This window comes from Carex rostrata, chromosome 29, assembly GCF_964058835.1.
Source record: "Carex rostrata chromosome 29, lpCarRost1.2, whole genome shotgun sequence".
NCBI classification, from domain to species: Eukaryota; Viridiplantae; Streptophyta; class Magnoliopsida; order Poales; family Cyperaceae; genus Carex; species Carex rostrata.
Genome location: NC_135946.1, coordinates 2677529 through 2703687, shown reverse-complemented (window position 1 = coordinate 2703687; position 26159 = coordinate 2677529). Strand labels below are relative to the sequence as shown.

The 26159-nt window shown below is 33.3% G+C and overlaps 2 protein-coding genes across 3 annotated transcripts in view; both read left to right on the top strand.

Moving 5' to 3' along the window:
• LOC144546493 (wall-associated receptor kinase 2-like) overlaps window positions 1-25324 on the top strand; it is a 46846-nt gene extending 21522 nt beyond the window's left edge. The window contains exons 1-3 of one of the 2 annotated variants that reach the window (XM_078295045.1): window positions 21861-22798; window positions 22884-23033; window positions 23953-25324. In XM_078295045.1, coding sequence (XP_078151171.1) covers window positions 22045-22798; window positions 22884-23033; window positions 23953-25178 — 2130 coding nt within the window. In that variant the 5' untranslated portion in view covers window positions 21861-22044 and the 3' untranslated portion in view covers window positions 25179-25324. Of the gene's footprint in view, window positions 1-21860; window positions 22799-22883; window positions 23034-23952 lie in introns of those variants that run through there. The other variant, XM_078295044.1, reaches the window with a different exon arrangement.
• LOC144546492 (putative disease resistance protein At1g50180) lies at window positions 7354-12484 on the top strand. The gene is made up of 3 exons (XM_078295043.1): window positions 7354-8744; window positions 9158-9301; window positions 11077-12484. The coding sequence occupies exons 1-3, from the start codon at window positions 7486-7488 to the stop codon at window positions 12326-12328; spliced, it is 2655 nt and encodes an 884-aa protein (XP_078151169.1). The 5' UTR covers window positions 7354-7485; the 3' UTR covers window positions 12329-12484.
• Window positions 25325-26159: the final 835 nt, after the last annotated feature.

The following is a 26159-nucleotide window of genomic DNA, read 5'->3' as shown; positions in this document are numbered from 1 at the left end:
TAATTTAGAAATGATAGAAGCCGGTAGTACTAGATTGATTAAAAAATTAGTGATCAGTGTAATGAAAAACAGAAGACGAATAATAAAGAGATGAAGAAGAAGCACATTAATTTATTCAGAAATTTTGAGGAGAATATATATATTCGGTTATTTGTAATTTTGTAATTGAAAAAAAAAAATTTGAATGCTCTCTCTGTTGAAAATAAGATGTGATCTAAGAATATAATATCATCATTGATCAACGGCTCCGATCGAATAAAGCATACCCAAATATAGGGACAACGGTAACAAACGGTAACAAAAGGGCTAGTAGATAACCCTGTAATATTAATATATAGAGCATAGGACTGTTGTAACAAAAAAATCAATACACAACATAATAATACAATTCATTCATATTTTTTCTCGCAATACAACTCTCTGATTCTTACAAATTCAACACAATCTATTAGTAGAAGTTCGAAGTACAGTTTAAATAATGGTTCTACTTTTTGTTAAACATGGGATCGATGCATGCATGTGCATGAACACAATCGACGAAATTACTACGGCGTGAGGTTGACGCCCAAGCCTCCAAGTCAAGTCTTGGTCTTTTCTGGGAGAACATATATAGCCTTAACATTATTACAATAGGGAATTAAAGTTGTGGCTTACTAATAAAGTAATTTAGTGAAGATTCCCTCTAATAATGCAGAATTAATGGAGTTTATCTTTATTCGACATGTAGTTTTGATTCCATTTAAATTGAATACAATACTCTGTATCACTTGGCCGTTGGACAGTTCAATATTCTCAACTACTTTTTTTTATTCTCAGAACACACTTATTTATGTACTTTCTATGAAACATGCAAGTGTTGTATACACACAGGACATATATATATATTCCAACAGATAGCTACATATTTCATAAAGTTGTGCTGCACTAAGTAATATGTTTTATAAAGAGCGTCTAAGGGCAGTAACGGGGCATTAATCCACTAAAAGATAGTAGATAAAGAGAGTCTAACGGCACTGCATATGGCACGACAGTCGCTCCGGACACAGCGAAGCAAGGCATGTCGGAGCTGTTAGAAATAATGTATACCGGCCAAATAGGTCTGGGCTGAATTACTCCAAAATTAAATAGGATTTTTGCAACAACGAAATTTTATTTTTTTCATATAAGTTTCCTTCTATTTATGTATAGAATAAAAAACATAGGTGCTCCGCGCAGAAAAAGTACACAAACTTGTGCAAAACAACTGGCTGGTGAATGAAAACATGGCCAATGAATGACACCACCAATCCATAATATATTATGAGTAAGGCTATGGTACTATGCATAGTGCATATATTGGCAACTACTAACCACGGTCAAAAAATAGACTTATACAGGATTTTCCAACTATGTCTACAAGAGTCGTGTACAATAGATTGCTAAATTTTACACGTTTTTTTAACCGTGTGCAAAAATACTAATCCTACATAGTTTTTTATTAAAAAAAACCTACAATTCATATTTTTTTCGTCAATTTTTTCGCCAAAACACATTCATACACTGTTTTCAAAGTAAAACCATGTATTAAAAAAAAAAGTAATTCTACAAGGTTTTTGAAGCGTGTATAGTTAAAAAAAAAATCTAATGAAACCCTAGATCTGAATTCAAATCAAGTCATAGATCTAAATTCAAATTAAGCCCTAGATCTAAATACCAAAATACTAAACTATATTTTAAAAATATACAAAGCTTAGATAAATACAACATATTACAATTACATCACATATATCATGAACAAAAACATGAAAATATAACAAAAGAACCCTTGATATGAGACTCCATACTTTTACACGAACAATGTCTAAGAACAAGTATGGTAAAGGAAAAAAATTAAAAATTAGAAAAAAAAAATAATCTAAAACTTCATCGTCGGAAATCGTCTTTTCGATGAAGATATCATCTCTCTTGCTTTGTGCCTCACCCTAGGCTTGCCGGTTTAGATTTATTTGATATAGAACAGCCATGTACAACCTACAGGATGGAGATGCTTCAGAAATGACTTAGAAAAAAAAGTGAGGGAGATAGATGCATTATAATAGGAATGCACGGTTCGATAACGTGGAATAATTTGTATTTATTCCATCACACACGAATTATACAAGTAAAATTGTGTAGAATTGAAGGAAGCGCTCATCCAAAAATGCGCTCTAGAGCTTCCGAAAATGCCCTCCAATATTCATACACAGTTTTTAATAAAAAAAACCGTGTATAATATGGTCAAATTGTACACTATTTGACTGTTGACAACCATGTATGAATGTTGGAGCACATTTATACACAGCTGTAAACAGTAAAACTGTGTAGAATTTGATCATATTTTTGGAGCAAATTTTTGGAACAGTATTTTCTTTCTTTGGACAGATATTTAGAGACAATTTTGAGTAAACATGTATAATATGCAGTGTGGTCACGTTTTATGTACTAGTGTTGGTCCACGGTATCGATACAAATTTTCGGTTTAAAAGTTCTAACAATTGATCCGAACCATTCAATATGGTCTCCATATGAATATGTAGTTGTAAACTAAATTTTACATTTTTTAGATTTATTTTTACTATTTTTTAGATGGGTATAAAATCACTTGATTTGAAAATTTTGGACCATCCAAAAACAGTGATTTTCTACCCATCTAAAATAATTCTAAATAATATAAAATTTAGTTTACAAGTACATCTTCATATGAAAGATCATGTTTAACAGTTAGGATCGACCATTGCGATTTTGAAAATAAAAATATTGATCCATAGTACAGATCAATCCGCACTATGTATAGTACCATAGCCTCACTCTTATATATATTAGTAACATTTAAAGGATGACACCATGAATCTATGAACTTCATGCATATTTCCGATTCAAGTACTAATAAAGAAGAATTTGACTACAAATAAAACTAGCAAGTTTCAACAAGATTTGGCTCAAGATTCCACTAATCTAGTGAAACTTCCTCTTAATTTATTCGAGATGTAGTTTTGGTTTCATTTAAAATTAAAGGCAGTACTTTGAATCACTTAGCCGTTCAATATTCTCAACTAGTTTTTATGAGATGCCTAAGAGTGGATATAAAGAGGTTTCTTTCCCTATCCAAAGGGATAGTGGCCAGATGGATAGAACAACGACTGTATATAAGTAGGGGTGTCAATGATAGCCTTTTAACTGCTTACCCGACCCGTACCTTATTCGATAAGGCGGGTATGGTTAAGTTTTTTTTCATTAGCTTATTGTGAATGATTATGGGTAATGATTTTTTTTCATTAGCTAAACGGGTAAGGGTATGAGTAAAGGCTATTTCATACCCGTTACCCTATAGGGTAATTATATAAAATATAATAATATGATAATGTTTGAGCAATAATTAGTGAGTACTTTTGTTATTTAGTGTATTGTTTTTGTTGTAAGAAAAATATTAAACATATTATTTATATTTCCATGTCTTGTTCTTTAATTAAATAATTGAATTTTTTGGAATATATATTTTTGTGTTTGAATTCCCTTGTTTTATAAAAAAATACAATTTAGTAGAAATTGATTACACATTTATTTTTATTTTTTATTAGTAATGAGAATGAGGAAGAACAAACCGTGAGGAGATCCTCCAGATCATGAGCACCATAACCTACTATAAGATTCAGGGACTACACAACATATACGGTACACTACCTAATACAAAATTATATTTCTTATTTAGATGGTCAGCTAATTTTATCTTGTTCTTCTTCTATTACATTAATTACCTAAACATTTTACCAAGGTTTTGAATCCCATATATAGTTCCTCTTTTGTTAATCAAAACCAAGATAGTAGATACGACCAAATGTTTATCTGCATGGAAAAATAACACCTTGATTGTTTTCTTTCTATTTGCATCAAACACAAAAAATATTAAACCAAGTTTCAGTTATGCAAAATAAAATATAAATAAACACCACAATTTTTTTAGACTCAGTCAAATCTCCTAATGGCTAGTTCACATAAACAAGGATTCATCCCCATAAAACTTCTGGTTGTCAGAAAAAATCAAGAGAGGTACGAGATGAATAAATTACTTGGCAGGTAGAGAGAGAGCGAGAGAGAGCATACGACATACCCTTGATTTCATCAATGTAATTGCACGCACCCACACACACATGTAGAGAGAAAGATAGAGAGAGCTCTTTTGGCTAGACTTTAGAATCTCTGAGAGTGCCAGTATCTCGGCAGCAGACTGCTCCACCGCTTTGCGAGTGCTGAAGCCGGGTATAGAATCGTATTTGACATTGTTGACCACCACAGTTGACTGAAATATGGGGTCATGACTCATGAGACAGCCCCACTTTCACTGTGTGGTACTCTGGCGTGTTGAAACCAACCCTCCATGCATACTCTTGCCACCGACTTTAGAGTACATAGAAATTCCCCATACCTGAATGATTACCAAACACAATCAAGAGAAAATAATGAATATTGCTCCTTTTCTGCACATCGGCAAACATGCAAAAGTGTCCTTATACTGTCAGTAAATTCCAGTAAATGTAATTTAATTGAGTCTGCCCCTTAACTTCATCAAACTGATAGCTGTTGAGGCATGATCAGGTGATGCTCCGACAAGTTGAGTTTCATCTCCTCCTTTGCCTTCTTGTGCTACTTTTTTTCTCTATGTAGTATCTGAATTCTACTTGTTCTAATTTCAAACTCTAATTTTATAGTTTTATTAACAATAATATCTGTAGATTGAATGAAAATCAAGATTTGTTGAAATTTTTCATACAATTAATTCATCTCCTATTTTTTTTTCAGTTCGAATAACAAAAAAATTCAGCTCCAAATTATTTATATTGGAATTGTTTCTACTAAAATGAATTAAAATATTAAAATTCTGATATGGATACAAAATTTTATGGAGATGTGTTATAATTTTATTTTCAGAATAAACAACGACTGTAGTTGATTCTTACAAAATTTTAACTGAAAATTGGAATCCATAGAAAAATGACTTAAATTTAAGATCAGAGAAATAAGAATTCACAACCGAATCATGAACTACATAGAGCTAATTGCACTCTAGTGAATCATAAACAGTTCATGACTAAAAGCCCATAACAAATGGGATCCCAAATGCGTTTTAATAAATTTTTCAAACGAGCCCAAAGGGCTAATCATTCTCTTATTAAACCCTCCGAAAAGTTTAATTTATTAATTCTAGTAATATTGCAAATTAGACCTTCTATTCTTTAATTCTTTCACACTCAAGTCCCCAACAGTTTAAATCAGCATAACAGTTGATCCACTTGAAGAAAAAGAGGAAATAAAGAAGGCAAAGAAAGAGAGATTCCCCAACATAAAACATAAGGAAAAAAATTAGCTTCACGAACAAGAGATTGATTGGCTTTACCAATATGAAGAGGATGCTTAAGTCTATCCATAATTTATTCCTTATCTCTAAAATTTGATTCCCAGACATAATATAAAAAAAGATTCCAGAGGGGACCAAAATGGAAGCTAAGTGGTGTATGTTTGGGACCCTTCTCGCACATAAAAAGAAAGGCAAAGGCAGGCCATGCCTTTCACATAAAGAAAAAGAAAGGATAAGATTAACATGTCATGTGGCTCCCTTGTCTATTTTTCAAAATAAATCCTTGGTTAATTTAATTTATATACATAGTCTAAATTCTTATATATTAGTAGTGTGTGTATTGGATTCATAATTTTAAAATTTGCATCTGTATTTTGAAGATCTTGTATCCCATGGTTGGGTACCAGAGAATTGTGCTGACATTTTCCTATGTCATCGATTTGAGGAAATATGGATCGAGCCAGCTCCTCATCCAAGTCTGAGCAAATCATCTCATCTGGGGTATACTTCCACTGGATGATGTCACACTAAAAAATTTACAAGCATTGTTTTTAGTACAAATTTGGTACAAATCTGTTCCAATTTCATCTACGATTGGTCAAATATGGTAAATTATTAAGTTGGTAAATTTTGTTATTTTTAAGAACCATTAGTACAAATTTGGTCCACTTAGGTGCAATTTTCAGACAGTTCAGGTCTAATTTGGCAAACGGTTGGTCCAATTTAGTCTATGGTTGGGCAAATATGATAAATTACTAAGGTTGTAATTTTGTTATTTTTTAGGGATTATTGGTACAAATTTGGTCTAATTTAGTACAAGTTTCAGACAGTTCAGATCCAATTTTGCATACTCTAACCAATAAACCTAAAGCTAATTCTAATTTATGCTAAAATAAATTAAAATATAAATAAATAAAAAGTACCTTTCACTGAAAATAAACACTGCTTCCACCTATTTCTACTTTTTTTACCGTCTAGACATGACTGGGTTTATATAGAAGATAATCATGGTTGGAGTCCTGCACACCTCAGAGTTGCACTGTCGGCTTCTTAATTCTGTGTGAGTGGTATGTTCTGAATTTTTCAAAATGCGATGAGAAAATTAGAATTCTGAAATATTAAGATGATAACTAAAAAATCTTGACTTAATTCTTTCACACTCAAGTCCCTGGGCAGTGTATAATATAAGCGTAACATTGGATCCAATTAAAGAAAAGAGAACATAAAGAAGGATTCACTTAAAGAAAAAGCGGAAATAAAGAAGGGAAAGAAAGAGACATTTCCCAACATCAAAATAAATTTTGTATTTTTGAAATAAAAATTAGCTTTACGAACAAGGGATTGTTTGGCTTGATGAATACGAAGAGGTTTTCTAAGTGCATCCCTGGTTATATTCGATTCCCCAACATAAAAGTGGAAACAATGGAAAAAAGCTTTCAGAGTGAGCCCAAATGGAAGCTTAGCGGTGTATGTTGAAGGTGGGACCCTTCTCACATCTGTAGGTTCGAATTAAATACCTGCAAATGCAATACGCCTAGCATCTTAGTATCTTACCAGAGAAAATAAAGAGCGAGAGAGCTAGAAAGGGCGATTAAAAATTACGATCGAATTCATTAATGAACAACAATTAAAATTATATTACAAATTTTGGTTTCACTTTTGGACGTGTTAATTTGATAATTTTATCTGAAATTGTAAGAATGGATTCAATTTTAATCTGATGTACATACGGATCAATCTTAACCATTTCCATGGGCAGTGTTCACTAAATTTTTGAATGTTTTCTCTAACAAATTATATTTGAATGTTAAGGCTTAATTTGGTATATATGGATTACATGGAATGAAGGATCCCATGTTTTATCCCCATTTATTAGTTTTTAGTTCCTTAAAATAATTTTATTCTTTTCTTTGAACTGTATTTCGATTGTGGACCCGATATAGACAGATTGCTACTGTTGATCATCTCCCAAGATAAATATTCTCTTACTTTAAATACCTGCAAATGCAATACACTTTCCATCTTACCAAATCAGCAAATTAAGAGCGAGAGAGCTAGAAAGAGATATTACAATAGAGCAAAAAAATTTTTTGATAAAAGTGCAATAGAGCAAGATGGCTGAGGGGGTCATCTCCACTGTGGTAACTAAGCTAGCAGTCCTAGTTGTAGACGAAGTCCGCTCCCTGCGCAAAGTCAACAGCCAAGTGGAGGAGTTGAAGGTTCAACTGGGTCAGATGCAGTGCTTTCTAAAGGATGCAGAATCCAAGAAGAAGAGAGGTGATGAAGGTGATGAGAGGATCAAGGGATGGGTGCGTGATGTGAGGAATGTCGCATATGAGACCGAGGATGCGATCGACACATTCCTTGTTGACATCAACAGTTATAGGCTTGGTTTCATCCCAAACAGGATGTTTTCTCCTTACGCTCTTCGTCAGAAGATTTCTAAGATCCAATCCAAACTCCGCATAATCTCTGAAAGTAGAACTACTTTCGGGATACAAGATCTTAGTCGCGACGGAGATCACTCTCAAAGCATTCTCCAAACACAACCTAATCATTTTAAACGCCGTGTGGTCCCTGACATCGATAACGGTGAAGTTGTCGGTTTTGAGGCTGAAAAGAGAGAGATAATCAATTTGTTGTTGCACGGCCCGAGCCGGCGTGTGGTTTCAATTGTCGGTCCTGGTGGGGCTGGCAAGACAACTCTTGCTCATAAGCTGTACAATTATTCAACTGTAAGGAGTCATTTTGATTCTTTCTTATGGATAACTGTTTCCCAAGATTTTAATCTCCTTGATGTATTAAATAATATACACAAGGAACTTGGATATAAGACAGAGTTGAAAGGGGAAAGCAAAGAAGATCATATTGCATTTCTATCCGGAGAAGTCATCACATTCTTGAAGAAGAAGAAATACCTAATTGTGTTAGATGATGTGTGGACCGAACATGTCTTTAACCAGCTTGAGACCGGCCTCGTGGACGTCAGAAATGGGAGCCGGGTGCTAATGACAACCCGTAACCTTAATGTAGCGAATGATGCAGATCCTACTGGTGTATATGAACTTCGGTTTCTCAATGAAGAAGAAAGCTTCGTGCTTTTACTAAAGAAGGCACTTCGAAGTATCAATCCCTCGCCGGAGTGTCCGGAAGAACTGAAGGATGTTGGTAGAAAGCTAGTTCAGAGATGCCAGGGCTTGCCTCTTGCACTCATTGTGTTGGGAGGCCTCTTGTCAAGGAAACATCGTACGCACGGAGAATGGTCTAGAGTGCTCGAGAGGTTGGATTGGCAAGTCGTTGGAGAAGGAGAATGCATCAAAATTCTAGCCACCAGCTATGATGACTTGCCGTATCTTTACAAGTCATGCTTTCGGTAAAAAATTTATTTTTTTACATAAAAATACTCGCATTTTTAGTTGAGGAAACTTTTTTCGTAAAGAAGTTGAAATAATGATATCTACGTCAAAACTTATCCAAGTACCTTGGCCATTTCTCAGAAGCCAGTTATATCCGACACTTGACTGGCACTATTTTCTAAAATGTTTCAGGAAGTAATATCATGGTTTCTTACTAATCAGTCCTTGTTCTGTTACTTACTTTTGGCATTTTTTTATCTAGAAAAAATATGTTTGATCTTTTCTTTTCGGTTCTTGGATCACTGTTTGCAAATTCCTTGATCTTGGCTCAAATGAAATTTAAAAATTTTACCTCCATCTTTTATTTGTGACAAAGCATATACATCTGCCATCCAAACTATATATGAATCAAGCTGGTTCCATGTTTCAGGTACTTGGCTTGCTTCCCGGAGGACTACAAAATTGAGGCGAAAGACCTTAAGAAGATGTGGATAGCTGAAGGCTTAGTAGAGGCCAAAAATAAAGGGGAATTAGAGGATTATGCTGAAGATTATTTGGAGGAGCTTGCGCAAAGGTATTGTTGTCATAAATATACGAATATTATAATTGAATACCTCTCTAAATAAATATACCATGCATCTTGTCGGCCTGTCAGAATTGTCCTCTGCTACTTGCAAGATATACCATTTCTAAACTTTCATTTTCTGATCTTCAAATGTCTATAAAACTCCTGGTACTTCTATTTTTGTATTGGAACTTGAAACCGTGTTATGAAATATATGCACCATCTTTGTTTTTTTATTTTGGTCTTTTCTTTAACCAATATTATTTGTAAAATTAAATTTGCATCCGACGCCCATCGGACTAAAATTACAAAAATTTGAGTTTGATGGGTTCCTCTACTGTCCGATCCTCTTTAAGGTCCGTGCACGCTATATCGGCACGAATCATGAAGCGAACACCCACTGATATTGAAGTGACATGCACGGATCTTAAAGCGAATCGGTCAGTGGAGGGATCCATTGGATGCAACCCGTTCCCATAGCCGAATACCGCTCTAAACTCCTGTACTTTGAAAGTGTGTTATGAGGTTTCATAACTTATTTTTCCTATGTTAATTAACAATTAAGTTATACCATATTTTATTAATTTCTAAAAGACTGAAACGGTTTGTTATAGAAAAAAATTATATCATATAACTGAGAGTATAATAAGTAAATGATTTTATACAGTCAAATCTCTTAGTAACAAAAATATATCATTCAAATTAACACATTAGAAATTATTTTGCCTCCAAATTAATAAAAACAAAAAACATAAATTTTAACACCCAAGGCTACTATATAATTATTTTATCAACTGTTGGAAAGAGATAAATTAAATGTATTATTTGAAATCAATAGTTCGAAAGGTAAATTAAATTAGTATTAATGAAATGTCATTTTTTAGGTAAACATTTTGTTTACTCGTTTCACTACAGTATTTGAATATCTTTGTTTTAGTTTGTTGTTTTATATATACTTAATAGGGTAAGTAATCAGCGAGCTTTTGAATTTGGTTTATAATAAATAAATCCCCGGCTTTTTATGGTAACCATAGATAGATAGATACATAGATATATTAGTAAATGTTGGAGGTCAAACTATTCAGTTATTTAATATTCACAAAAAATTGTCCTTTCCATATTTCAAACCTGCGATCTCTCACACAGAGAGCATTGCTTTGTCATCAAAAGCTGATTTTTAAATAACAATAGATATTTGACCACGTTTAATTTAAATTGGTCTATAATTTTTGGTTTAAGATTTGCGTTGGTCTATAACTTATGTAACATAATTATAATGAATACTTCTAGATATCAGATAGTAGTCTTTTACTATATTTTAATTTACCTTTAGACTTTTCTTTTTAAGTTTCTTAAATTTATCTTTAGACTTTTATTTTAAGTTTCTTTAATTTACACTTTTTTTTTTAAGTTTCTTACCTTTAGACTTTTTAATTTGAATTGGTCTTTTATCGTAGATGCTACCCCATACTTTTTGTATTAATTAAATTAATGTGTAGATGGCAGTCCTTTACTTCATCTTGTATTCATAACAACTTATAACCAAAACAGAGCATTTGTTATACAATGTTCTATTAAACATAATAAATAGAATTCTTACAAAAAATAAAATACTGTTTCCATTATTAGCATATTTTACCTGACTCTGTTATCAAAGTATTGATAGTTGCAACGTACCTTACTTGATTGACAATTTAGAGTGGTTACAGAATACTAACTAATACAGAACATCATTTTTTTTTCTTCTGTTTTTTAACCTTTTTTGTGTACTATTAAATATACAGATGTTTGGTTCAAGTTGTTGAGAGGTCTCCTAATGGTGCCATCGAGTCTATCCGGCTTCACGATCTTTTGCGTGAAGCTGCATTGCGTGAAGCTACAGAAAATGATTTCCTTCTCATCTGGAAGAAAGAAAATGCAGAGGGGGATGTAAGCATGACACGACGAGTGGCATTTCACGAAAATGTCAATGAGAGTAGCAGCACAAACCAATCAAAGGATCTCATAAAGATCAATATGCCCAGACTTCGAACATTCATAAATTTCAAAGGTGGCAATGTCATTGGTACAAGATTTCTGCTACTCAGAGTCTTGGAACTAAATAACTCACGAATAAGTGACCTACCGACTGATTTGAAGAACATGATCCACTTGAGATACTTGAGTTTGAGAGGGTCTGGGGTAACTGTAATTCCATCATGGATTGGTCATTTGCGAAATCTGCAAACCTTTGATATTAGATATACATCTATCGGAGAGTTACCAGAAAGTTTTTGGAAAATCCCTAGTTTGAGGCATGTTCATTCCTTTGCTTTCCCGAGAACAGTGGGACCTCCATCAACAGCAAACCTAGTTAACCTAAGAAGCCTCACCTACTTTAGTGTTCCAGAATCATGGAAGAAAAATGTCCCCCACCTTCCTGGTGTTCGTGAGTTGACGCTAAACTGTAATGATGAGAATGATGGCATGGGGATACATAACCTCATGTCCAAGTTCGAAGACCTCCTCTCAGTGAGATTTGATAAGTTTTATCCTCCGAAAGGGATGATTGATTTGAGCACCTCCCCAAGTTATCCAAAAATACACACCATGTATCTCTCTGGGAGCCATACTGTTCACATTGCAGAAATGCCTCCAAAGTTAGTCAGCCTAACACTAGAGGGCTTTAATTTGAAGGATGAACCAATACCGAAACTTGGGGAATTACGTCTTTTGGAGTTTCTGAAGCTGGGCAACATTAGAATGGAGGCGAGTACCATAGTTTGCAAGAATGAAGATTTCCCTAGACTGCATACTCTGCAACTCTATCATGTCGAGAAAATGAAGGAATGGAAGGTGGAGGATGGAGCATTGTCCATGCTCAAGTACCTTCTTATTAAAGACTGCAGTGATTTACTTGCTCTTCCCGACCTACAGTTTGTGCTCACCCTAGAGGAGCTGAAGATAGATTATGCACTCCACTCAAAAATTAAGAACAAGTCGGGGGAGGAATGGGACAAAGTGAAACATATACGAACCGTTATTCAAACCCAATGATTAATTAATTGGGAGGATTTTCTTATGTTATGGAGGTATAATTAATTATTGTACTTTGTGTTTGTTGGTGTGATGTGATGTGATTGTGTTTGTTTGGTATCCATTAATTATTGTTGGGAATCTTATTTATTGTTTTAAATATGATCAATTTTAGCAGATGTATCCATTAATATTTGTAATAAAATCGTCATGTCTATCAATTTTTTAACAAGTTATATACTATTGTTATATATTGTCTATTGGGAACTGCTGTCCGACATAATTAATAATTAACACATTATGGTAGACTCATAGAAATTCTTTTTGACATTTATCCTTAATTGATGACGCTTTTAGATTTAATTTAATTTCAACAAATTAGAATTCAAAACAATTCTCAAAATTTCTGTTAGGTTTAGACATTTGAACGATTGTGTTTTTCAGAAACAGACAGAAAAGCTAAAAGCAAACCGCTTCCCCATCCAGCGAATACATTTTCTTTGCACGGATCTCAAAGCCTACCGATATATGCTTAGTTGTATTGTGGTACTTGTCGTGGAAAAATCTAATTTGAGAAAGTATTCTTTCAAAATTATATTTTTTTCCTTTTTATAATACTTATTATCAATACTATTTTTTATTAATAGTATTTATAAATTCCAATAATTTGAAGTCTAATAATTAACATATAATAAAATTTTATAAGTATAATAAATTAAAATCGTCTCCTTTATTAGCAATGTAAATAATTTTATTGATATTAAATTAATGGCAAATATCATTACGATTTTCGACAACTAAAAGCATTTTATTATAAATATAAAATTAAATTAAGTAATTTCATATCATGGTACACCAGTGGAAAATATGGAATCAGGATCGGTTATATACGCATATTAGTATCGGAATACAACCGATCCTGATGAAGGCGATACTGATAATACAATAATCTGCATCGGTTGTTTAAACAACCGATCCTGATACTATATTTTTTCAAAGATGGTTCTGCAAAAAAAAAAAAAAAAAAAATAGTATCAGCATCGGTTGTTTATAAACAACCGATGCTGATACTTTTTTTTTTTTTTTTTTTTTTGCACAACCAATTTTGAAAAAAAAAAAGTATCAGCATCGGTTGTTTATAAACAACCGATGCTGATACTATTTTTTTTTTTTTTTTTTTTGCAGAACCTCCAATTTTCTTTATAAATGGAGAGTAAAGCTGAAACCAATTTGTACCAGTACATCTAAACTGATAAGTTACCAAATGTAAGTGGTATGGTATATCACCTTGAAATATCTGAAAAATGGAGATTTAACAAGTTCTTGAAGAACTCCATCCAAGACTTCCTTATTTATATGATTGACGGTCTCATAATCGCAACAGCAATCCTCCACCATACCAGAATAATTCCTTGCATCCTATTTCAGAAAATAAGCATGAAAAATTTAGATGAATTGTTGTTAATTCGTGCATTACTTCACAAAATTCGTACTTAATCTGGAAAAGAAGGTTTCACACTTTCACCCACGGGGCATTTACAGCTGTTGCTCGATATCCAAAGCATCGGGAAGCTTCTAGAACTGATAGTTGTCGCCAAGAGAATCGCTGACACTGCACCGACCACCGCCGTCAGGCGCCAGAAACGGCGACTCTGCGGCGTCTTCTCCCTGCCTTCTCGCTGACAAAGAGTACTGAGGATTTTGAGAGGCAGATACGGAGACAGAGAGAGACGCTAAGTTGAAAATGAGAGGCGCGAAATGAAAATAAGAAGAACCCTAAGCAGGTTTTATAGGGAGTTATCATTAGGATCGGTTGTTTATAAACAACCGATCCTGATACTATTTTTTTTTTCAAAGTTAGTTCTGCAAAAAAAAAAAAAAAGTATCAGCATCGGTTGTTTATAAACAACTGATGCTGATACTTTTTTTTTTTCAAATTTGGTTTTGCAAAAAAAAAAAAAAAAAGTATCAGCATCGGTTGTTTATAAACAACTATAAACAACCGATGCTGATACTTTTTTTTTTCAAAGTTAGTTCTGCATAAAAATAAAAAATAAAAAAAATAAAATAAATAAAAAGTATCAGCATCGGTTGTTTATAGTTGTTTATAAACAACCGATGCTGATACTTTTTTTTTTTTTTTTTTTGCAGAACTAACTTTGAAAAAAAAAACAAAGTATCAGCATCGGTTGTTTATAGTTGTTTATAAACAACCGATGCTGATACTTTTTTTTTTTTTTTTTTTTTGCAGAACTAACTTTGAAAAAAAAAAACAAAGTATCAGCATCGGTTGTTTATAAACAACCGATGCTGATATTTTTTTTTTTTTTTGCAAAACCAATTTTGAAAAAAAAAAAAAGTATCAGCATCAGTTGTTTATAAACAACCGATCCTGATACTTTGTTTTTTTTTTTTGCAAGTATTAGGATCGGTTCTTAGCTAGGAACCGATCCAATTAGTTCATGTGCTGTGCTTTCATTAGCTTTTAGTATCGGTTTTATTGATAAAACCGATCCAAATAGGTATTAGTATCGGTTGGTTCATACAGCCGATCCAAATATGTCGATTCTGATTTCAGTTTTTCCACTAGTGGTAATTCCTATGATATTTAGATGCAAGCTATGTTGCATAGATACGAGTACGGGTATTGTGTCGGATACGACACAGATACGGCGATACGACAATTCTCAAAAATAGAGGATACGATACGTCTATTATATATTTATTATTTTTAATTATTTTATATATTGTATTTAAGAGAATCATAATCAAGCTTCTAAATAGCTATATAGCGGTTTTGGGCCTAGAAAGCTAAGCTACGGGGTAAAACTGCGCTAATCGAGCTACGGCCGCTATAGCGTGTAGCGCGTAGCGGCAATAGCGGTCCGCTATGCTGCATGGGCTTATGATCTTGCAATTTTAATAGGCGTTAATGTCCAGATGGGTTTTTTTTTTTACTTTATCAAACTATATCAATATAATGGAACATGTGTGGGCTATATCAATTAAATTTTGTATTATGCATTATTGTTGGGTTTTCCAAAAATGAAAAATTAAAACAATGCCTAGGGACCTTGTCTGTGAGAAATTGAACTTCAATATGAATATTATAACTTCTTAATCAATTTGGTATTTTTTTTTCTTGATGAGACATGTTTACTATTAATAGAAATATAAAATATAATTTTTGAAATAAGAGAACGCTATTTATAATAGCTTTCGCTATTCGCTAAAGCTTTTGTTTTTGGTCTCCCCGCTATAAACGCTATTTAGAACCTTGATCATAATAGAAAATAAATTTGTATAAATAATTAAAGACTTAACCAAAGAATATATTAAATACTATAACTACTAGGAGATAACACAAGAGAAGCTCTAGTAGAGTTGTAAAACATCCCAGTTCGATTCACGCAAGGCAAGAAAAAAAATTCAATTTCATGGGTGTATGCACGGTGCACAGGTCCAGGAGCAGTTCACGGTCGCGGTCCACATGCGCGTATCCAGCCGTGTCCCATTTGTATCGGACGTTTCGGGCCGTATCAGCACTTTTTCAACGCGGTATCGGAGACCGTATCAACATGGTTGGGACACGCCAACTAACCTGATACGCCAGCTGGCATGTCTGATATGTATGCCTAAATACTCTGATTTTATGGACCACCTCTTGTACTCTTGAAAGGAAAATTTGCACAGATTCTTCCTTATTCATCTGCAATGTTTCAAAGTCCTTGTGTAGACCTTGAAGTTTGATTGCCGGCCATAACTCGAGTACTCGCTTGAAATGCTGCAATCTTCAGGATTGTCCATGCCTCCTTTGCGTTGGTGGCTGCTGCAATTTTTGAGAAGATGGTATCAATTAAAATGGGCAAGCATGCTGCCTTGATTAATTGCAGTGCTTTAATTGCATCCTACCCAAGCATGCTGCCTTTTTCTTTCTTATCGGGTTTAAAACCCAACTGCCATGGGCGACTGTCAATTAAAATGGGCTCAAACATATGTATATATAAATGGGCTTTATTAGTATTTAAATGGAAGTAATATTTTATTGGATCAATTTGGGCTGTGTCAAAAGAATGCCAGCTGGACTGATATTTCAACATAATTAGGACGAAGGAAACAAAAATCAAAATTTAAGATGTCTATGTTTCTGCTATTTTGACCAATAATATATTGCAACAAAAATTCATTGCAATAATATGCTTTGTTTGCTGCAACTATAAGCATAATTAGAATGTTTTTTATTACTTCTTCTACTTCAAAGTCTTTATTCCCAAACAAGTTAGAATAGGCTAGAAATGAAACCTAACCAGAATAAAAAACACAGGGACTTCTCAAGAGACCACCCAGTATTACTTCTGCTCAATTCGTAAGGGTTTTATTTTCATAAAAAGATTTTTTTTTTAACTGCTGACTCGTTAAGCCTATCACGAACCTTTCTACCTTCTACATAGCTTGTCCCAAGCCAAAAAGATTTTATTACTATTTCTTAAATTATTTTAACTTTATTCTTATATGTATCATCAGTTTTTCTTACTACTTTATATTATGTATGTTGATAGATAATCGTCCATCAATTTTAGTAGATATCATTTTTTTGCCTCAAGTTGATAAACTATTTACATCTTGTATGAAAATTAAAACTACATCAATATCTATTAGATGACAATTTAAAAATTTAGTATGCTTGATTTATCTTTCTTCACCATCTGACTATGTCGGTGTACAATAACGTTTAGAAAAACAAATATGCCATATCAAAAAATTATTGAATTGATAGTTTGTATAAAGATATTAACAATGCTACTTTGACTATAATAATTGATGTAACGAAACAGTAGCGGGTGAATAACGAATAATACTACTATAATAATTAGTTTTATTATATTTTACAAATAGAACATCAAAAGTTATTTATTTTTCACATATGCAATAATATTACTGATAAAAAATAAAAATAAATATAAATATGCAATCAATTTCAACTAAATTGTATTTTTTATAAAACAAGAGAATTGAAAAACAAAAATATATCTTCCGACAAATTTAATTATTTAATTAACGAACAAGACATACAAATAAAAATAATATGTTTAATATTTTTCTTACAACAAAAACAATACACTAAATAACAAAAGTACTCAATAAATATTGCTCAAAGATTATCATATTATTATATTTTATATAATTACCCAATTGGTACGAAATAGCTTTTTCCCGTACCCTTATCCGTTTAGCTAACGAAAAAAAATCCTTACATATACCCATACCCAATAAGCTAACGAAAATAAATCTTACCCATACCCGCCTTATCGAATACGGTACGGGTCGGGTAAACGACTAAAAGGGTATCGTTGACACCCCTACTAATATTTTACATAGTATCAATTGCTTTCATTGATTAATATTATTTGACATAGTGTCAATATTTTGCTGTTTTTCACAAAATTTACCTGGACATCATTTCTCTCCTTTAAATCTTTTTATTGACCAGTTATGGCTACGATGATTTCATTCGAGAAATAAGTTAATAAATATGAGCTAGCTATTGAAGAGCTTTTTGTGATAAGAAAATATACATTTGGGTATACAGTTTTCTCCACCAAAGAGATAACAGGAGCTGGGAGAAAACTGGAGACGAGTCCCTTTTGGGAAAAGAAAATTTATTTGCTACTTGACTCTGAGAGGAGGGGGCTGGAGATGGTCTCAGCTATTAAAGGCTCAGTGAGAGGAGAGGTCGGAAAGAGGGGGCGAGCATGAAAACAAATTAGCTATGGGAGAAGGTATTGAATGTTTGAAGAAAGAAAAGTTAAATTTGTCAATTTAAAATTAAAATAATGAGAAAAATTGGTTATTTGTCACTCCAAAATCTTAAAATTTTAAAAATATCACTCTGAAATTAGAAATCATCTTAATACCACTCTAAACTTAGTTAATTAATGAAAGAGTTATATAGGTAAAATGGCGATAGAACAAATATTGTAAAGTTTTGATGGAATTATTGCCTATGCTATTTTGATGGAAATATTAGCACACTAGAAAATTTTTCTTATAAACATATGTATTTAAAAAGACCTGGAGCACTCATCAACTCTTCATTATTTACAATTGAGAAGTAATAAAATTATACACTAAAGAATATTTTGACTGCAACTAAAACTATCAAGTTTCAAGTATTACCAAGGGTTTTAATGGAGACCATACAGGTATAGGGTGGAAATATTCTCACATTCATACCCATTAAGAATTTACCGTATTCATATCCGATCTTTCTCCATTAAGAATTGATCTTACTTTACCCTATATTTATCTGTTAAAATTATCGGTTAACGAAACGATAGCGGGTGGATAACAAATAATAAAAGAATGTCACCATATTGAAACTATATGTGTTTTATACCTGCGCTTAATTTAGAAATTAATTGAAGTAAAATTAAACTAATTGGCATAATAGAAGGAAACTGGATAAGGAGCGACAAAAAAAAATAAGGTACTATATTTTATTGAATCATTCTCTTATGGTTCACGTACAAGAAGGTTCAAGATGAATATATTAATCGTCAGTTAGGCAAAAAAATCAGAATTTCCACAGTTTGTGAACCTGACCTTCCTTCAAAGATTTTAATGTGAAGAGGGAAAAGTCATAATTTGGCAAGTCCCACCTAAACTTGTTCACATGAATTAGGCAAGTCCCACCTATACATGTTTACACCAACAAAAGAGTAATTATAAGAAAATAGAAATATATATTAAATATATTAATAAGAATTAAAAATAGTATTTTAATTGGTCTACATATGCTTGGCATGATGAGTTTTTTTTCAATGAAATATTATACAAGTGTGAAATGAATGTATATGTTTTAATATTTTATTTAATAAATAATAAAATAAATATTATATTAGTATTACCCGTTATTTTTCCTCTACCTTTTCGTTATCCGACAATCATAACGAATCAGGGTAGGATACATGTGTAAAATACTTTTTAGCGGATAAGTGCAAGATATAAATAAAGACAATTTGTAATAAATACGGATATGAAAATGCTTCCATCCGACCCTTATCGTATCTGACACCACCTAGTTTGGGCTGCACTTAAAAGCATTTACTTATTTTTTTTTAATATGTGATCGATGCATGCATGTGTAAGAACACGACAAAAATATTAATACCGCGTGGGGTGATCTCAAAGTCAACAAGTCTTGGTCTTATTTGGAAGAAATTATGAAGATTATGAAGATTTGCTTGCCTATACAGAATCCATTGCATAAAGTTCTTCGCATTATGGCGTGTTGTGTACACACAAAGACGTCATATATGGCCCACTGATAGCTGCTAATTGTTGGGCTATTTTCTAAATTACAATGCCTCGAATATTTACCTTAATTGTGTATTAATTACAATTGTTTACAAGGATCCAGGTAGGAACCAAAAGAGGTCGTACCAAAATAGCTTGACAGCTATACAATCGGTTACTAGCTTATATATTTGTTATCTAAACTATATCAATCATAAATATTTTCTGAGGTTATGATTTTATTCCTCAACAACTATTATATAGAAAACAAGCTTATTTTAATTTTGAATATGGGATGGATGGATGGATGCATGCATAAGAACACGACGAAATTAATACCGCGTGAGCTTGACCCCCCAAGTCTCCAAGTCTTGGTCTTCGCTGGGAGGACTTGGCATATTAATTAGCCTATTATCAATATTCACGAAAGCACCAAACTCATTGAAGTCGATTGTCACTTTAAAAGAGAAAAAGTGCAATAAAAAGAGATTTCAACACTATACATGAATAGCAAGGATCAATTAGCGAATATCTTCACAAAGGTTTTGGACTCATCCAGTTTTCAATCTATGAGGCACAAGTTGGGTTCGATGGATCTATACAATTCGAATTTGAGGGGAGTGTTGAAAATATGTAATAGAACGCTTAGCATAGCATGTGGGAATTTACCCCAATTCTTTTTCCTTCCGACAATTACCAATTATAGAAGATTACATAATGGCTCTTTTTATTTTCGGTATTAATTCTAACGGCTCTAAAGCTATGTTTTCAATGTTATCAGAACCGGACCGGACATCAAACTGCTAAAGCTTCGGTTTAACGGTTCAATGGTCGGACCGGTGGTTCAACTGGTTCAATTACTGATTTTTAAATATATATATATAACTTATTATCAAAAATTAAAATTTTCATCCTATCCAAAACATCAAACTTATACAATATGTTTTTCTGTCATCACAATACATTGATGAAATTGAATCCGAAGTATATGGTCACATTATATCAATGTTATCAGAACAGGACCAGACGTTGACCCGAAAAAGTTTCAGGTTAACAGTTCATTGGTCTGACCAATGGGTCAAGGTTGGATCGTTGATTTTTTTAAAATTTATATATTTATGAGATATATTATCAAAATAAATATGTTTTTATCTAGTAAAAATCACAGATACATATGAAATAATAACTATAAATTTATAGATTAGTTAAAATTTTATCACCCAAAAATATATTGAAAGTACTTATTTGATCAAGAAATGACAAAATATTTTTTTTGGAGAGAAAATATAGCATCCCATTATTATAAATTTTGTATGATGAATTTAGGATTTTACAGTACCAAATTTCATAATATGTAAATAATAAAATAATAACAATTATTGTTTCAAGATGTCTATATCAATAGTTGTGATGTATTATGTATATTATACTTGATTCACTCTTTTATAATATCTAAAAACAAGGGTTCTTTACAAAAAATGTATGAAATAAAAAGAGTATAATTTATGTTGATGTGACTGGAATTTACTCATTTACACCCATATTCATATAGTACAACATGACCCTTTTTTTTTGAGAGAAAAAATCTTAGGCGTACAACAGGACCTGTTACTCTCTTTCTTTTTCTCGTTATGCGTGAAAAGTATACTAGGTTTAAAACCGGTTTTTTTTTATAACTGGTACGCGGTTTCCGAACAAAAACCGGTTAATTAAGTCTGTTTTTCCAGTTCAACTGCAGAGGTAATATTTTATACGAACCGAACCGGTCAGTTGACCGGTTCCGGTTTTTTCCGGTCCAACCGACCGGTCCGGTCCGGTTCTGATAACACTGTATGTTTTATAAATAGAGTATAGATTTTGTTGATTGCAAAATTATGAATATACAATCAATAAATAAATAATATATATTTTCTCTGTTTTGAAGATATATTTTTTATATTTTCATCTTGCTCAGCTGACTATATTTCCGTAGAGAAGTGTCTCACAGACTAGCTTTTGGAATATAAAGTTGTGGTCCAATAATTAAATAAATTGACTCGTTATTTTTTTCAATTTTCAACGTGCATGTTTTATAAAGAGCGTAGAAGTGCAGTAATGGGGCATCCATCTATTGAGAGAAACTAGATAAAAATATAGTGGATTAGTCATTTATTATGGCTATGAATTTGATGAAGGAAACAAAAAGAAACCTGTTGCAAGTAGTACATACCTCAAACAGTACTCCGGTAGCAATGATAGTAACCCAGCTCCTCCTCCTCCTCCTCCTCCTCCTCCTCCAGTTCAAAACCACTGAATCTGCAAAGAACACCATCGCTCTGCCTGGGTGTCAGGAGAGCTGCGGTGAAATTCCCATCCCTTACCCTTTTGGCATTAGTCAAAATTGCTACGTGTCAAAAAATTCTAATAATACTTGCAAAAACCTTGATGGCCAAAATTGCTTCATGGAAGGCTTCGAGCTCACTTGCATCACATACGAGGATGACGGTAAATCCGTTCCTTACTTTAATCCGTTCCGGAGATCCAAAGACGTTTGGGATATTCTGAATATAAGCTTGTCATTGGGCCAGGCACGTATAACCAGCCCTCGATATGAGAAGTGCTACAACAGAACCACAAAGAAAGAGGATCAGTACTGGAATACTGATGCATGGGAGTTCATAGATATCGTACCATTCCGTCTCAACACCGAGAAGAATAAATTTACAGTGATTGGTTGCAATACACATGCCTATCTTATCCCTGACAATAATCCTTTTAATAACTCACTTGGGTGCCTTTCTTCATGTAATAGCCTAGATACCGTCATTCAGCATGGATCCTTCTCTGGAATTGGTTGTTGCCAAATAGATATCCCCAAAGGAACGTCTACCTTTACGTTCTCGTTTGATGAGAGGGCCAACATCTCAGAGGTGTATAACTTTAGTCGTTGCAGCTATGCAATGATAGTGGAGGAGGCTGAGTTCAAGTTCAACACAACTTACATCACCAACGAAGATTGGTTTATTGAGACTGAACTGGCTATGGTGCTCGACTGGGCCATAGGAAACACGACATGCAAAGAAGCACAGACTAACAAGTCCTCTTATGCATGCATTAGCAGTAACAGTATTTGCTCGACAGTCAATGGTGGTGGTTATCTCTGCAGCTGCTCCAATGGTTTTGAAGGCAATCCTTACCTTCATGGAGGCTGCCAAGGTCTTTCTCTCTCCCTTGTAATCTTGCTCTCCTGTCTTTTTAATTTTTATGTAGAAATATTTGATATTGTGGCATATTCATGCAGACATCGATGAATGTGCCATACAAAATCTATGTTCCAAGCCAGGAAAGTGCCACAACTTAGAAGGATCATATCGCTGCTCTTGTCCTTTGGGCTGGCGTAGTAATCATAAAAATCCAAGAGAATGCGATCTCAATGTCCCACTAGTTATAGGTATATTATTACTTTTTCAGGATGAATAACTTTCATCATGTTTTGAATGTTGTTAAAACTTACAAGCATATATAACAACAGAGAGAAAGGATTATTTTTCAGGATAAATGAAAAACTAATACAGCTGGATGCTGAAACTAAATATTGCCTACTTAGCTTGAGGTGGAAAAATCTGATCACAATAAACTGTCCGACTCATTCGAACTTAATCATATCTATCCAATTTTCTTGAAAAGTCACTCACCCAAAGTCTGAATTACAAAATTCAGGGTCAAATTAACTTTCCATGCATTAAACAGCAATATCCTGAAAAAAATTATAGCAACACCAAGCACCATTCGCCTTAAAAACTTAGCATGATCACTCTCCAGGGACTTTTTATATAGAGTCATAACTTTTACAGTTAATGGGCAGTGTAGTATTTGAAGACTTGTAACTCTATGGGCCACATGAACCTGCTATTTAGAATACTGATTCTGCCATTTCACTCCAAAAACTAATGATCTAAATGACGTATTGTTGTCAATATCACCAAAAAAAATGTAATAACGTCAACAAAAAAAGTTTATGTTGTCAACAGATCATTAACAATTTAATATGATCTATCAGATTGTCATTTATTTTTATTTTTTTTTGCATTGACTGAGCTAATTAGTATAAAGTAAATGTTCTGTTACTGATAGAATCGTGTTATATAACTCTTTTTGATGTAGCAAAGTAGTATACCTTGTAAAATAAAAGTTCTGTTCCTGATTCTTGTCAATAGTTTAGTCACCTACGAAGTAGTATACCTTGGCCAATAGTTGTCTTCGTAGATCATGCAAGGTTGAACTAAACATGAAACAATAGACGATCAGGCTAGGATGGAAAGCAATTTTCTTCCTTCCTTTTTCCTAACTTGCTCTATTTATGTATGCAGGTACGACAATCATGCTGGGATTTGTAACTGCCATTAGCATAATTTTAGTATATTTTGTTATAGCCAAGCGTATCAAACTATTTGAAAAGAGAAAACAGGAAAAGCTAAAACAGAAGTTCTTCGTGCAAAATCGCGGGTTACTTCTACAACAACTAATTGCTTCCAATGAAGAAACAACACAAACAATGAGAAATTTTAGATTAGATGAGCTGGAAAAAGCAACAAATAGATTCGATAATGGACTAATTATTGGTCGGGGAGGTCATGGAGAAGTTTATAAAGGTATTTTGTCAGATCAACGTGTTGTGGCCATAAAACAGTCCAAAATTGTTGATCAGACCGAAATCGATCAGTTCATAAATGAAGTTGTCATTCTTTCACAAGTCAACCATAGGAACGTTGTGAAACTCTATGGGTGTTGCCTAGAAACTGAAGTCCCATTGCTTGTTTATGAGTTCATTTCGAGAGGAACACTTTTTGATCATCTCCATGTAGAGGAACACTGCTCCTTGACATGGAAGCATCGGTTAAGAATTGCTGTTGAAGCTGCAGGAGCAATCTCCTATCTTCACTCATCTGCCTCTATATCTGTTTTTCACAGAGACATAAAATCATCAAACATTCTATTGGATGATTATTTCACAGCAAAAGTGTCAGATTTTGGGGCCTCAAGATCTGTACGAATAGATCAAACGGGCGTGACTACAGTTATCCAAGGTACATATGGGTATTTAGACCCTGAGTACTATAGGTCTGGTCGGTTAACCCAGAAAAGTGATGTCTACAGCTTTGGGGTCATTCTAGCTGAATTGCTAACAAGACAAAAACCATTAATCTCCTCTGGGTTGTTTGATGGGGGTAGTCTCGTTGCATATTTTAGTTCTGCTATGAAAGAGAACCGTCTCTTTGAGATTCTGGATCCACAAGTTGTGAACATGGTGCACCGAATAGAACTCGAAGCCGTTGCGAAACTTGCAGAAATGTGCCTGAGAATGAAAGGAGAACAAAGGCCAACAATGAAGGAAGTTGAGATACAGCTCGAGGTCTTGTGGAGGTCCCAAAGTTTGGTCGAGCGGCAACTGATTCTTCTTGACTACAATGCACAAATTGATACAACCTTGCAATTTAGTTTTGAACAAGAGCTACAGTCATCATCTGTATTTCTCTCAACAGATGATTTCAATAGAGATGAGGAAGCTGAGGAGAGTATTGCAGTTGGTCGTTAATAAGGATTCATTTCTTCATGTCTTGTCCCCGCAATGAGAAATACATTTCTTATCATATTAGGTCGGTTGTATATTTTACTTTCTCTAAAATTTCTCAGTATTTTTACCTTTCACTTTATGTTATCATGTTGATTTCCTATATAGTTTGATGTCCTTTCAGAAAACTTTATCTTGGTATTCTTCTTAGTAGTGATAATGTATCATTTTATTCCAGCTTCAGTTTGTATAATTAAGTTAACTTCCTTCTACATGTATAGTTTTTTTTTTTTAATAGTAGTTAATTCAAAAATATGGCATTAAGAAATAAAATACACTTTCCAAAATGTGTATTAAGGTTAAACCGTTTGTTAATTCTAGGTGTGTTTTTGTTTTATATGAGTTTTTAGTCGAATTTTTGGGAGATAGATGGATATCAACGGTTTGGACTCAATGTTTCAAGTCAATCCGATAGATTTTAGACTTGAGTTCACAAAAAAACTTGGTGAACTTAAAGAACACCCTAGTTCTACTATAATATATTTTGTTCACAACTGGTAGCTTCTATCAGTATTTAAAAAAAAAAATGTTTTGTTCACGATGATAAAAAATGTATAGTGCTGACAAAAATTACTATTACTGGAGATATCGCTATTATCCATGGGAGTATTCACGAGATATCTATATTGTTAAACACTTTTTCCCTAAGACATAAGAATGTTGATACGGCCCGGCCAATGAGATTCACAAGAACACTAGCAAGTTCAACTAAAATATCTCAAAGAGGAGTAAGCTCAACTCAAAGAGGCAACAGACGAGATAAACTCAACTGAGAATAGAAAATTCATATTAACTTAGAAGTTTTCTTACTAACTGAAATGGACTTCTCTTATAGCCTTGCTTAAGGTTCAAAAAGTCTCCTAAAAGTTAACCCCAGTATAAATTTGCTTTTTCTACTTTCAGAGACACTAGTTACCCTCCTAGGAACCACAAAAACTTGCTTAA